Here is a 15884-nt window from a genome sequence, read left to right as displayed (position 1 = left end):
AGACAGACTACAGTTCAAAAAATGCATATTTTTATTATAAATATGCACAAAATTTGCTTTCTTTAAGCAGACTGAGGCAGCACCTGTACACTGCATTGCTATTTGCATAATGCCCAGGTTTTATCCCTGCAAAACATGCAAGGCCAGTCTACCTGTTGAGGACAAGCACGATAGATGCTCTTCCTGCTTGGGGCCAGAGCATGCAGCTTCTGCAAGTTTTGGGCACATTTCTCTAAGCATATTCTGGAAAAAACATCTCTCCCTCACTCGCACAAATGCTCTTCCCCATCGCCACCTCTCCCCTTTTACGCAGATTGGCAGCAGGGGGACATGCTGCCATCGCCATCTCTGTGGAGGTGAGCGAGCAGGAGCTGGAGTTTCTGTCTGAGGACGTGGAGTCAGACAGCACATCCTCTACGGTTAAGCTATCCCTGTAAGTAGAGCTTCTACCACTGATCAAGAGGGCCACTGCAGTCTTGCAAGTGCCCTGGCCTACAGCAGGTGAGACATGGCAGTCCATCTTTAATGACAAGCCTACCACCTCTCCTGTGTCCCCTCCAATGTACCTGGACTTTCTTTTTGAGATCCAGTCGTCCTGTGGTCACCCGGCTACAGTGCCTGCTGTTTCCTGGTCTATGGACACCCTATATAGGGTGGACGATGTTGAGAAGCTGAGCCTGACCCAATTTCTGCTGGTAGAGGCTTCAATTGTCAAAAATTCATAAATTAGACTGAGATCTGTGAGTGGTTGGATGGAGTCGTCTGAATCACCCAATCAAACAAGAGCAAACCCTCGGGGCTCAGCTGAACAGCTTTCTTATAGAATAGTCATGTTTTGGGTCTTGTAAACACCCATTAGGTAATGGTTACATTTCTATTTTATGGAACCAGGGTTATGATAATAACCTAACGTTGTTAGCCTTTGCTACTAACAGTTTAATTAACAATTGCAAAGGATATGTGACATAAAAGAAAACGTGAAAGGGAGTAATGGTTTTAAATATGTAATTAGTTAATGAATAGTAACTAATATATAATGGATCTGTTTTTGTCTTTCTAGGCTTCTAAGAACGCAGTCTTTGGAATGGTACTACAATAACGTCAAAAGCCGATTCAAGCGCTTTGGCAGTTCCCAGGTTTTGAAGATGTTATACAGAAAGCATCATGCAGAAAGAGGAGCCCTCTCGGACACAGGAGGTATCTTTTACTTTTTTGCTACTGTCATTTATGATTTAATTCTCTTTACAACAGAAATAGAAGACCCTGTGTCCACGGCAGTAATGTGCACTCAGTAAAAACTGAAACTGGGGGTTGGAAATTATTTTGGCATTGTCTGCGTTGTAAACAAAAAGTGACAATTCTATTATGCAATTTTGGGAAGCCCTATTTATGTTATTACTTAATGTGACCACCCAAATAATTATTTATTTGCAAAAATAAATAATTATTACAAATCCATTTTTATTTGTAAATTATGCTTTCAGTCTGTCTCTCCTTCAATTTCTGTATATCGCAATCTACAAAGTTCATGGAGGTCATTGTTAATTGGGTACAGTGGCTTGGGAAAGTATTGACCCCCCCTTGGCATTTTTCCTATTTTGTTGCCTTACAACCTGGAATTAAAAATGATTTTTATTTGGATTTCATACAATGGACATACACAAAATAGTCCAAATGGGTGAGGTGAAATGAAAAAAATAACTTGTTTAAAAAGATTCTAAAAAATAAATAACGGACAAGTGGTGCGTGCATATGTATTCACCCCCTTTGCTATTAAGCCTCTAAATAAGATCTGGTGCAACCAATTACCTTCAGAAGTCACATAATTTGTTAAATAAAGTCCACCTGTGTGCAATCTAAGTGTCACATGATCTGTCACATGATCTCAGTATATATACACCTGTTCTGAAAGGCCCCAGAGTCTGCAACACCACTAAGCAAGGGGCACCATGAAGACCAAGAAGCTCTCCAAACAGGTCAGGGACAAAGTTGTGGGGAAGTACAGATCAGGGTTGGGTTATAAAAAAATATCCGAAACTTTGAACATCCCACGGAGCACCATTAAAGCCATTATTCAAAAATGGAAAGAACATGGCACCATAACAAACCTGGCAAGAGAGGGCCACCCACCAAAACTCATAGACCAGGCAAGGAGGGCATTAATCAGAGGCAACAAAGAGACCAAAGATAACTCTGAAGGAGCTGCAAAGCTCCACAGCGGAGACTGGAGTATCTGTCCATAGGACCACTTTAAGCCATACACTCCACAGAGCTGGGCTTTACGGAAGAGTGGCCAGAAAAAAGCCATTGCTTAAAGAAAAAAATAAGCAAACACGTTTGGTGTTCACCAAAAGGCATCTGGGAGACTCCCCAAACATATGGAAGAAGGTACTCTGCTCAGATGAGACTAAAATTGAGCTTTTTGGCCATCAAGGAAAACGCTATGTCTGGCGCAAACCCAACACCTCGCATCACCCCGAGAACACCATCCCCACAGTGAAGCATGGTGGTGGCAGCATCATGCTGTGGGGATGTTTTTCATCGGCAGGGACTGGGAAACTGGTCAGAATGCACGCTAAAGTTTTCTGTTTTTTGTCTTATTTCTTGTTTGTTTCACAATACAAAATATTTTGCATCTTCAAAGCGGTCGGCATGTTGTGTAAATCAAATGATACAAACCCCCAAAAAATCAATTTTAATTCAAGGTTGTAAGGCAACAAAATAGGAAAAATGCCAAGGGGGGTCAATACTTTTGCAAGCCACTGTATACTTACTTTTTACTCTACAAAAGGGGCCACGAAAGGTAGCATATTTATATAGATATCAAATGTACATGCTGGGATTTATAATATATAGTAGACCCAGAAATTGATGTGATACAAACATCTGATATTTTCTTTGTATCAGATAATTGGACTTGTATCAGAGAGTTTAGACGGTATTCTATACATAGTGCTGCAAAATATTTCCATCTCAAATGCTTTCCTTGGTCTTTGGTGGTCATTCTCATATTTCCAATGGCACATTTTTGGGGGGATGTCTGTTTTTCAAGGAACCAAACCAAAAAAAATATGCAGAAATAATCCACTGTAAAGCATTTGACAACTGGGTAGTACACAGGGTTTGAAATACTGAGGGGCTTGGGGTGGCTAAAGCATTCCCATTAGAGACAAGAGCACATTTTAGTGGTTAGAATTAATAACCTGGGGGGGGGGTATCTGTATTGCATCTGCATTCTGTCAGAGTTGTCAATGTTGGAGCACTATGTTTGTTTTACATCATGTCGAAATTTGCTTTAAACGGTGGTTATATGTTAAAGATAGACAAAAGGAATGTGTGGTGTATATGTATTCAATAAAGCCTGACAGGGTGTCCGTATATGTCGAATATATGGAAGGCGAATGCATCTAACCCCCGAGAATTCAGTATATTTAATGTATATGGAAACCCTAAAGGGCCTTATTGCATTTATAATCCAGATCAAACAGTAGATTTGAAAACAAAAAAGCAGAAGTATTTTTTACAGAAAAAATATATCCTTACACCAATAAAGGGACGACAAAAGTAGTCCCATTTATAACTTTGAACTAAGCTGAGTACAATGATTTAATTGAAACATGCAAAAGTAAGTAAATATTTATTTTGGATGTGTTGAATTGTACAGTGCCAAATGAAAGAAGCCAAGAATTTGGACAAGTAAAACATATGCTCAGAAAATCACAGTTTTGAGACCATGGATGAGGCCTGCAGGGTTTTTATTGAGAACTATTCCGATATGATTCCTGCTTTCGCAAAACTTGCAGCAATTGCAATTATGATACCTGTGTCTTGTGTACCAGCAGAGCATGGTTTTAGCTGAGTGTGAGAACAGTGCAGACCAGCAAACACTCTTGTTTACGTGAGGATCATCTAAAACATGAAGCTCCTGAGAATTATTAAGACTTTGATTTGGAAAGAGCACGAGTCGTTTTTTGACTTGGTGCTAAAAGGAAAATTTTAAGAACTTTTAAACAACAAAACTGTAAATAGTTATGATGTTGAAAGCTACCCGCAGAGACATTGGTACATGCTCTACAACACTGATTTTTACATTGGGAACGGGGGATTTTCAAAAGAAAATGTTTCATGGTAAGCTTGTCTTTATGTCTATTTCTACTACTACGATTTATACTGTGTACTGTTTTGCTTGTTAACTTCGTTAATCTGAAATAGTTACAATGGAAAATAATATAAATATGTTGATGCAATGTGTAAAAATGCAGCTGTTATGGTTGAAAACGCAGATTTTGAGATGTAGTATGCATCTCTAAATGGTCACGCAAATTAGTTGTGTTACCAGAGTATCCCAAGCATTACTTTCTTTACATTTCTTTCTTGCCGTCTTACTTTAGAAAACAATTGTCAAACATTGAAAAGCATTGTAGCTCGGTCGATACAGTATTTCTATTTGTAATTCTAACACACGCTCCTGCACAGATCCACGCTCCTCACAGCGTGCATGCAGATTCAGTCAGTCAGACCTGAGGGGAGCAGAGAACCTTAATGCAAAAAATAATTCCAAATTTAATAAAAAATCTAAGCTTTTCTTTGCTTATACCCTTTACACAAAAACGACGCACAGGCTTGACTATCGATAGTTGTCAAATGATAGGATGCATTGATAAATCAATGCGTCGCCTCAGCCTTAGTGAAGATGCTGTTGTTTCAGCAGAACAGAGGGACTGGAGTAAAAAAAAAATAAATTGAACACTGGTAGTGCAGACAACGCACAGCATGTACTGTATATGTGCATCACTGTATTGTTGTTAAATTTGAACAAGATTGATCCCTTGGGTATAATTATATATATGTTTGCATTTTAAGTGGGTTGTTTTGTACAAAAACACAGTTAAATGCAAACCTTGTTCCTATTGATTTTCAAACATTACTTGTTAAATAGAAGTAGGTTATGTTCATCATTTTACCTGGTACACGGTGCAGGTGCTATGACAATGCAAGATAATGCATTGGAGGACAACATAATTGTAATTTCTTGTAGTCGATAAAAAATTAATCATTATACCTGGGTTTTTCAACCTTGCAGGCTTTTAAGCTTGCAGGGTCTTCTTGATTTATGAGTTATATGTGTGCAAGGCGTACTTTGCCTGTATGCTGACCCTTAGTTTTGCATTACAAGTCCTATTACAAAACTTGCTTTGCAAACATAATTTGATGTATATATATAGTTTTCCTAAATGGAAGAAAGTGGTAACCACTCATACGGTGTCCATTTTAGGACATCCTCAGACATCACTCCTGTGTCAGGAATCACCTCAACTCAAGTCAATCGGTATCAGGCATCAGGCATCAGGTCTTCTTGAGTTGGGTAGCAGGCATCAGCTCTCCTCAAGTTTTTTTCGGGGAGAGTGAGGGGTTGGACGGAGTCATCTGAATCACCCAATCAGACAAGAGCAAAAAAACTTTTAGGGCTTCCATTGGATGACAAAGATGTCATTTAGCTGTTTTTACCTTTCTTTAGCATTTACTATGTATATTTTAAGTATTTAAAAAAAAAAAAAAAACTTTAAAAGTTACGATGTGCAATGTCATTATTTGAATTTGGATTTAAATTAAGGCAAATCTCAGCATACAACATAACTTTTTTGTTAGTTTTTTTTAAACAGTTTGGATATATTTTTTATTTCATTTTGTTATCTGAAGCGGTTTGGGATGTCTTACATGAATAGTGCAGTATAAAAATAAATAGATTGATTGATAACCCCGTGATTAATCATTTTTTTGATTTAATAAAGTGTGTGTTTTTGTAGAGACTGGGTAAACCCGGAACGGTGGAACTCAGAATAAAACTTAAGTTTGCATTTTCCTGTAATACAAAATCAAGTCTTCATATTGTCTTTTTTATATTACGAATGCTTAAAAAAACAAAACTTTACGCATCAAACTGTAACAAGACAATCTAAATTACACATATAAACCAAGTCTATTGCATTATCGACCGGTCCCAAGGCTTTTGTCCCAGCACATAAAATTAAGTCCCCAAAACAATGTCCACTTACTTTGATAAGATGAAGTGTCCCCTATTAAACTGCAGTACTTTTGTCCTGGGGAATAATTCTTGAAAGTGGGATTTTTTAATCAAATGTTCCATATATGCTGTATAAGTATATTACATATTAGCTACTACTGTTCCAAAGCATTTGCCCCAGGTAATGTACTCAAGTCCCCAAAATAACTGCAGTCCATTTTGGTAGAATGTAGTCTCCACTAATAAACTGATTTGCCTTGGGGAGTAATTCCTAAAAAGGGCTATTTCCAATCCAGAATGATCATTTCAGTAGAGTGGGCTGCTTGGAGTCTTTCAAATGAATAGAACAGGAAGTGGTCCACACATGCCCTCCTAAAAATACTAAGCTTAGGGATGGTATTGGAACTATTTGTTTTAGTGTGTTGTTAAAATATGAGTGAAATCCTGACCTTTTTTAGATGTGTGTAAACATTTTGTTTCAACTCAATTTCCCAGTAGGTTTTTAAAAAACTTCTAATGCTATCAGCAAAGAAACTATATAGCCAGGAGATATATAAAGTAATAGCTGAATAGGGTGTTGAAGAAGATAAGCTGACCACAGAGAGTTGTAGATGGACTGGAAGTTTGTGGGCTCAAGTAGTGCAAAAAATGTGAACTGCCAAATACACAGAAAAAGAAGCTTTTTCTGACCGCTGACAACATTCAACACAAACTGCAGTACAGTCTAAAAGCCGAATCTGGAAGTACAAAGGATGTTGAACAGCATGAGCAGATATAAGGCATGCAAATGTAAACATAATCTAATTGTAGACAATAAAGAACCCAAAGTTGATCAGTGCCCAATACACTGTTTCAAGAGGGTCTACTAACAGTGGAAGAAGCATACAATATACTTACCAATGTGGATACATCCAAAGTGACCCAACTACCACTACGAACTCAGGGAATAGCATAAAGCATCATTGGGTGCTGATTGTGGTTGTTTTTAAATGGAAGAACATTCTGTATTTGGACTCCCTATGGTGTACTCTCTGCTTCCAAAGGTTTACTTCAGAGCCTTATTGATGACATGTACAAGAGTGAAAATGGGTACACAATGTGCTGGAATGATTGGGTAATTTATGCACCAACAGACCTCTCACTTCAAGGAAATGGCCATGACTATGGGGTCCATGTCTGTCTGGAAGCCTATTTTATTTCTTCAGGAACATGTCCTGAATACTCAGATAGGGAGATGTCTCAAATAATAGCATGGATCAGCCATAAAAATATTGAATTATTTAAAACACATTTGAAATTGCTAAAGTCTATAGAGAAAGTAAAGACAAACGCCTTTCAGTGCCAAAAGCTCAAATCTCAAGATGGTCACCTGCTGGTAGCAAGAACACCCTGTGCTATCTGTCAAATGTTATAAAGGATATGTTTGCTGGGAGTTGGTCGCTGTGTTTCATGGGGGATAGGTGCACAAGACTAACAGAAGCAGTCACAATGGGTTTTGTTGTGGGGAGTTCTGCAAAGACTGGTACCACAATCAGTGCTTAAATCTGAAGAAAGCAAAATTGTCTGACGTGTTCATATGTGATGCATGCAAACAATTCACTAGGTATCCAAGAAAATGTAAAGGCAACCCATGGAAGAATGAGAGTGTAAAAAAGTTTGCAGAAATGTAATTGACTACACATTTCTGTTACTTAGCTGATATTCAATGGGTGTTAGTTTTATTCCAATGTTTGCAATGTGTTTACTTTTTTGTTTCTAAGTAGAAACTTTCAGTTAACTAAATTGTAAAGTTTCATTTTCAACATGAAAAAAAAAAGTATGAAATCTGGTTACTGCAATAGCTCCAAAAGGCCTGAATGAATTTATTCAAATCTAACCTTTACATATGAAGGTGTGTGGATTAGATTTCACTGACAATCCAAAAATAGCTGAATAGTGGATTTATGCACTATGGGGTACATTAGTGATGCTTTATTTTTCTTCACAGACACAAATGTCTAGTTTCTAATGCTTTTCTTCAGAACATGCTGAGTACCAATAGGTACAAGAATGCTGCTTATCAATATCCTTTCAGTAGATTTATAAGGGGAAAATCAGCAGTATAAGCTTGTACTAGTTTGTTTTTATAATCCTATCAAAGTAAGGGGTAATTCTTTTGGGGACTTGATTTTAAGTGCTGGGGCAAAAGCCTTGGAACCGTTCAATAATGCAATAGACCTGGTTTATATGTGCAATTTGGGTTGTCTTCTGTTACATTTTGATGTGTAAAACCCATTATTTAAGCATTCATAATATAAAAAAGACAATACGAAGACATGATTTTGTTCTTATAGAAAAATGCAAACTTAACTTTTATTTGGAGTTCCGCTGTTCCAGGTTTACCCAGTCCCTACACAAACACACACTTTATTAAATCAAAAAATGATTAATGACTGGGTTTATCAATCAATTTATTTGTATATAGCACTTTTAATGTAAGGCACCTCAAAAGCGCTTCACATAAAAAATACATCAAAATAATAATATTAAAATAATAATATTAAAATATACATATTAAATGCTAAAGAAAGGTAAAAATGCATGCACAAATCAACAGCTACACTGACATCTGTGTCATCCAGTGGAAGCAAAAGTTTTTTTGCTCTTGTTTGATTGGGTAATTCAGACAACTCTGTCCAACCCCTTACTCTCCCCGAAAAAAAAAACAAAAAAAACGAGGTGTACTGATGCCTGACGACTGAGTCGAGGAGGACTGATGCTTGATGACTAACTTGAGGAGGACAGATGCATGATACCTGACGGTTGACTTGAGATGGGGGGGATTCCTGACATGGGAAGGAGTGATGCCTGAGGCTGTCCTAAAATGGACACCGTACACTCAGACATTTTAGTTACATAGTCAGATGTGAATATTCCCAATAAGCCTGTGACAGGCTGGCGAGTGGATAGAGACCCAGAGACAGACTGCAGTTCAAAAAAAAATAATACTTTTATTATAAATAAACACAAAATAAAAGGGCACAAGGGCAAAAACAAAGATATTTAAACACAAATAACAAAACACAAAACAAAACTTACAAAAATAAAGGTTCCAGGCTGGGCGATGCCTTCACTAGATGAGAAAATTAAAAAAAAAAAAAAAAAAAACACAAAAACACAAAAACACAAAAACACCAGCTTGCTTCCTCAGCTCCCTCCTCTCCTAATGGGAAGCTGAGGCCTCCTTTTATGTCAGTTGGCTGAGTACTGATTGATCCTTAATTACTTCAATCAACCCCAGCCACCTGAACACAATAAACCCAGGCAGGTAGGGGAATTTAACCCCATCCCTGCCAATCTATATAAGGCAGAGCTCTGCTCTGCCACAAAGCCATATAAAATATTTTGTAATATCTCTAGTTCTTATTATAGGCAATTATTTCGTACAAAGATTATTTTTTTATTACAGTATATTAAATGTATCTTTATTTAGGATGCAGTGGGATTTGATGTAGTTTCTGAATTGAATGTTTGATCTATGTCTCTGCTCCACGAGGCCTTGCTAAAGTGGATTTATGTCTCTGCATTTAATGCGATGTCATTAAAATTTATTAGTTTACCCTGGGAATGTTAAGTGATTTTTCTGGCTGATCAAGAGCCAGTCCACACCCCCTCACTGTGCCCTGTAGGGGAGGTTAAGGCTGCCAGATTTTTATTTTTTTTTAAATGCAAACCGCCTGCAGTAAACACAATGGCACAGTTTTGATGACGGGCGGAGCATCTCAATCAAAAAAACATCAAATTATTATTATTTTTTTTTTAAATAAACCATTTTCTAACAATTAGGAATTAAAAGGTGCATACAATTGAGTATAAGCTGTACTTAATATTATTTTTTTTTCTGTAATAGACAAATCTATGCAGAAATAACAGCTGCAGCACTTGAGCTTTATGAACGCAGTGCTGATAGAATTATGTGGCTAATAAAAATAAACATTTATCTTAGGTAACCCAGCTCAGCTGTTCTTTTTATCAATACTGTTCAAGCATAGTTGAATATGTAATTATGGGCGTACCTTCGTAAATTCTCAGATATTATAATGAGATTGACAAAAGAGTTCTTAATTGTTACACTTATAATTGCATCAATTTGTTAAGAACTTTTGAAAGCGTATTCTAAACAGTCATTTCCCAGTCCGCTTTTTCTCGTGAATTGCCAGTTGTGTTCAATGCATTTTTGAGGCGGACAGCCAAATAACTATTTTTCCCTAAAAGCAGGGTGTACAAGCCTTGAAAATAAAGTCTCTATGACATTTGTGTTTTCTCCCTCTAGCTCTTTCTGAACATCTGTAAAGGAATATTAATATATGAATATTAATGTGCAGGTGGTGTGTAATTGTGCACAATTTAGCACTGCATCCCTGACTAAATTAAATAAAAAAGGACAGTATACATTAGGCTTATAGGCTCCTAATGACAATACGAATTAGTGGTATAATGCAAAATCTGTTGCTGGTCCTTTAAAATTCGTATTAGAACAAGGTAAAGACAATCATCCAAATAAAGCTGAAGCACTAACGGATAATCACACAAAACATCTGTACAGCACTGAAACAAGAGTTTCATCATAATGGTATCCATGCAAAGGTGATCCTCGACTTACGACGCACAGCACTTACGACTCTTTTGCATTATTACCCTGCTTCGACTTTACGACATCGATACGGCATTTACGACACAGCGAGACCTGAGCCATGCGTCATGTGCGCATGCTCGGCGTGGTCGTGGTCACCCTGACACTAGTGTTTTTTTGATGTTTTTTTTTATGCATGTAACTATTTTTTTTAGAATTAATTTGCCCTTAACAATGACTGATAAGAGCAATGGACTCAAAACGAAACCTAAGCTGTGAACTCTGTCACATGATGAGGGGCTTAATTTGTTATTAGAAGGCCTGGAACCGACTCTGAATTTTTCTTCCCAATGTCATCAAATGAAGACAGAACAGAATGGTTTTGTGCAGATGACGTTTGCATTTAACAAAAACAAAGACGTTTGCCTTCAGGCAGCCTCTGTTGCAGCAAACGACAACTCAACTCCTGCTATTTATCTGAACAATGCCACCCAACTCTCGCAATAGAGATCTCACTAAGAAGACGCAACAAATATTTAAATTAGTGTATTGCGGCTCTTTTAATTAACATATTTTCTCTTAGTACATACGACAAAATACTTTGCTAAGTGTCGCAACAAAAATGCAAATTGCGGTATGTTTGCACTGCGACTGGCCCATCTTAGTACACCAACACCCAAATGTTAGTTTGTTCCTGCTGGCTTATCAGGTTCACATCATTACACATAAATACATTTTTTGTTGCTGATTTTGCTTTAGTGGATCCAGGATTCTATTTTTTTTCATATAAATGTTTCATAAGTTAATACGATGTGTGTAGGGTGTCTGCAGTTTTGTTCTGGCCCAACATACAACATATTGTGGTGAACATCAGTTCCCACAGGCAGGGGCTTCTCACAGGCAGAGGTCGGACACGAACCTGGGACCTCCATTTTGAAGCATAGCGCTGATACCACTGTACAAAAGCTTCCTTGCAGGAGCCGAGTTTCCTTGCAGGAGCAGATATCGGGCTTATGTCTTCCTGTTTTAGATTGCGTCACTTACCAGCCCTAACCCCTACCCCTGTCCACGCTGCACTAATCACACTAATTCAGATTATACACAGGAATAGTTTTCAAACAAAAAAATATTTTCATGTCTGTAAAATATAACTTTTAGCACCCTAACCCCAGGCCAATAAAAAAACTAATGCAATGTATTAAAAACAGAAGTGATGATAGAGAATTGTGTGTTTTTAAAAGTTTGTAGCACTTTCAGCAATATTTATTCAGAGAAACTAGTGTCAAGTTCTTAAATATTTTAAGAAAAAGTAATGTTTTACAAAAGATACCAGGTATGTGTGTTTCTTGTTTTGTTTAGATTTTTGAACATTGGAAGTAGGTGTGGTGTTCTATGCACTGGATGAGATCTGTACACAGGTGGTACTGGAATGCTGGCAAATACTTCACTGTGATTGGTTAATTTCTGACATGTATAGAGAGGTATCACGTGATCGTCACGGCAAACGAAAAATGATCAAAAGTCATCAGTCAGCATAACCATATGTTTATGTTTTTAAAATATTATTTAGAAATACTGAAACCAGACAGCCAATAAAAGCCAAAAAATGTAACCTTAACACTACTACTTGCAGTAGTTGTAAGCAGTACATCCACGAGGCCCTGCTAAAGTGGATTTATTATGAACAACTGAAGTGAAACAAGAACTAGACCAGTACTTCTGTGGTGGAGTGGAGAGCACTATTTTGTTTGCATGTCCTTTGTGTTCATTACTGGCTACCCTGAAGCACATTTTTACAGGATGTAAGGTGACTCTGAGGCAGGGTCGCTTCACTTGGCGTCTTGACCAGGTGCTGCAATGCTTGGCATTAGCACTGGTAGAAGGGCGTAATAAGATCTACCGCTCGCCGCCTATATCAGCACTACGTGGCACACAGGGAACGATATTCCTCCATCCTGGAGAGCAACCGATAGGAAAGATTATTAGAACTAAGTTGCCTGGGGAAATTGGAGGTTGCTAAAAATTGAAGAATGAAGGCAGAATGTTGACCATCACCTTATTTTCCCAAACCAAGATTGCAACAACTACTCTTCGACCTGACCATTTCCTTTGGTCAATCACGCCTTGTTCTCCTGGTGGCAGGGCTTGTTTAACCCACCACTGGGCCCTAGGCAAGCATACACGTGTGGGCCCCCTACCCCTGAACAAACAACACACATATACACACAAACACACTGTGGCAGGAAATGACGTTGCGGTGACTTCAGACCAGAAGAAGGACAAACAACAAAGGTATCTGCAGTTTACAAAAAGAAGACGTGGTGCGCTGATTATTAAGTACACACAAAATAAATAAAATATTTAAACAAAAACACTCACTGCTCACACAGCAAAATAAAACAATTAAACAAAACAAATCTCAAAGACAAAACACTAAGGTCAGGCTGAGCGATCGTCTTCACTGATCCTTAGTTCTTTATACATTTATTTTTCTCCTTGCTTGCTCTCTCGCTGTCCCCCATATACCCCACCTCAAACAAGGAGAGCTGCAGGCTTTTTATACAGGTGACCATCTCCCGGTTAGCAACAAATTAAAATCACTTAATTCGGAGATGGCCACCTTCTGCACGAGTTTATTAATTTGTTTGACTGCCGGCTAAGTTAACAATGCACTAGCCGGCAGCCACACATTACCACTAGGTTTTAAATCAGCAATTGGTAGAGGACAGGCTGCCAATTTCGTCTCTGCCAGAAAAACAATAATAAAAACGAACGCACGGCCCTTCGGCGTCACATATAAATAAACATACAATAAATAAACACAAAACACAGTACAAATAAATGCTGTACAGGGCTTCTCGCCCTGTTACACACACATACACACACCTCTAGATACACTGTAGTTTTTATAACTAGCGCTCCACCCTTTTACAACAGCTATAATTCTCAGTTTTAAGTTATTATGAACAACTGAATGAATCTGACAGAAAATTAAGCTGTAGGGTTAACCTGTACATTGTTGTGTCAAATACCTTACAGTTTACTGCATGCAAAATCGGGTGGGTTTTGACTCGCTTCATTAAATAACGTGCCCTTTATCCAGACCAGAGGAATCGACAATGTTTTGGCATACAAGTAAGTTCAGGTGTTACATATGGTAGATTTCTGTACCCTATAGATGATTCCAGTCCAACACAGCTGTATTTTTTCAAAGATAGCTGGATGTGAACACTTGATGTTTTTGAACAGTATTTACATGTAATAAAATTAAAATGTGTTTTAAAAGAAAAATACAGTTTTGTAAGGTTACTTTTAATCAAGGGTTTTGTGCATTGAGCAACGCAGGAGGCTTGTTTTCAGTATTTGTTTCAAACTGCAGCAGAACACAATGGCAGTGCTTGAGAACACAGCGGCACTCGGGCAAATGAATACCGCGCATCCACGACCAGGCCCAGCTTTTGAAAACTGCATCTACACAGGCATGGAATCATGTGGAGTACCCCCTTGAGTTAATCAGTTAATTGGATTAATCGGGCCCTGCCTGGTGGAGTTAACAGTGCAGTGGGAGGATTCTGTGGATAAGGCATATGAGAGAAAGAAACTGCGGTATGCTGCTGAGGTGGAACACTCGGGGTGGAGAGTTTATCCAGTATAGGTGGGTTGTCAGGAATTCTTCGCACACTCCATGAACCGGCTTTCTCCGAGATCTTGGATTCAGTGGACAGGAATTGCACGTTTAGTGAAGGCTCTATCCAAGAAGACAGAGAAAGGTAGCAATTAGCTAGTTGATAAGGGAAGAGGCTGATTGGGGACCTCAAAAGAGAGGTGACAGAAGTTAACATCAATAAATAGGAATGGCTAATCTAAGTGAAGTAAACTGGGCTGGAAGCCAGCATTGCTATTGATCCTTCCTGAGGTGTTGTGGGCTAGTTGACAAAACACAAAAGACGGGGGTTCCCACCTGATGACCCCTGCGAAGTGCCCCACCCAATCCAGGCGGTCGCCATGCAAAGGCGAAAGGGAAACTGTTCTGATGTGCCAGGGAGGCCGCAAACAAAAAAAATCCCTGATACGCTCCAAGGTCGAGAAAGGGCTGTATCTTGGCATTAATGTGGACAGGTCTGAAGGCTGTACCAGGAGAATCTTGAAGTTAGCAATTGTGACAAAAATGTAAGAGGCTGTTGGGGACTTTAGATTAGACTCAGTGGAGGTTGAACCCTACCTTCTGGTCGTACAATATACCCAGGCTTATAGACTGCGAGTAACTGGGCAACATGAAGCCACCAATTAGGAGGCATACGTGACTCCTTTACTGTGGGGTGTGGGCTAGTGACAAAAACACAAACACGGGTGTCTCCACCTGACACCAGGTCTTGGAAGTGACGTGCGAGTTACACCGTGGCCGAGGCTCTGAAGGGACGGACCATTGCTTACGTGAAAACCACTTCAGCAAATGGACTGTCTGTCTCAGTCATGGTCAGCGATAAACTAGGTGGACCTAACAGGACCATTACAATGTCTATTTAATCCACACCACTGCTACAAGTTCATAGGACTGAATCTTAGTAAATAGGCATTTTGTTTGGCGTATAGACATTATGATCCTGCCGTCAGCACCAGGCCAATAGGAATCCATGTTACCTGGCGGAGAGAAGGCACTGAATATTACAGCAAATCTATGTCTTGTTTGGTCTCCACCACTGCTGTTTCATTTTATCTTGATGAAAACCGAGTCCAATATTAGCATGAAGTAAATGACACCAACTCACATTTGAATTATTTATTTATTTTTTTTTTTAATTTAAACAGTTTGTACTCCTTTAGCAGAGCAAATCTGCCCCACTAATGTATATTTGTGCACATGAGTCTGAGGACTAACTCATTTTAAAGAATTCATTGTTGGTTAAGACAGTTTTTTGTGGCCTGAACCTATATAAAAAGTACCATCCAAAAACTTTATAGTAGTGTTTTTGGATTGTGTTATTTGTATTATATGTGATAGTTACAGAGTATTCATATTCAGAAAACATAATTAATAATAATTATAGTGGATCTTTCATGTGATGTTGTATTTCTCCCAAAGTATTTTGAAAGCTATTTTTTCTAACGTTTTGGTGTTCAATTTTTAAAGTCCAGTTTTGATGGCACTTATGAGATCCTAATATACCCATCCTTGCTGATATTTAAATTTAGAATACATTTTAGAAAACAGGATTTTTTATTTCCACTGTGAATTTATACAGTGTG

General features: G+C 38.3%; 1 protein-coding gene across 1 annotated transcript in view; it reads left to right on the top strand.

Moving 5' to 3' along the window:
• Positions 1-275: 275 nt before the first annotated feature.
• Positions 276-15884, top strand: part of LOC121313937 (rab effector MyRIP-like) — a 71803-nt gene continuing 56194 nt past the window's right edge. Inside the window, exons 1-2 of the mRNA XM_041246712.1 lie at positions 276-433; positions 1061-1197. Of these exons, the coding sequence (XP_041102646.1) occupies positions 276-433; positions 1061-1197 (295 nt within the window). The remainder of the gene's footprint in view (positions 434-1060; positions 1198-15884) is intronic.

This window comes from Polyodon spathula, chromosome 4 (genome assembly GCF_017654505.1).
Source record: "Polyodon spathula isolate WHYD16114869_AA chromosome 4, ASM1765450v1, whole genome shotgun sequence".
Lineage (NCBI taxonomy): Eukaryota > Metazoa > Chordata > Actinopteri > Acipenseriformes > Polyodontidae > Polyodon > Polyodon spathula.
This window is presented reverse-complemented; position numbering and strand designations above follow the sequence as displayed.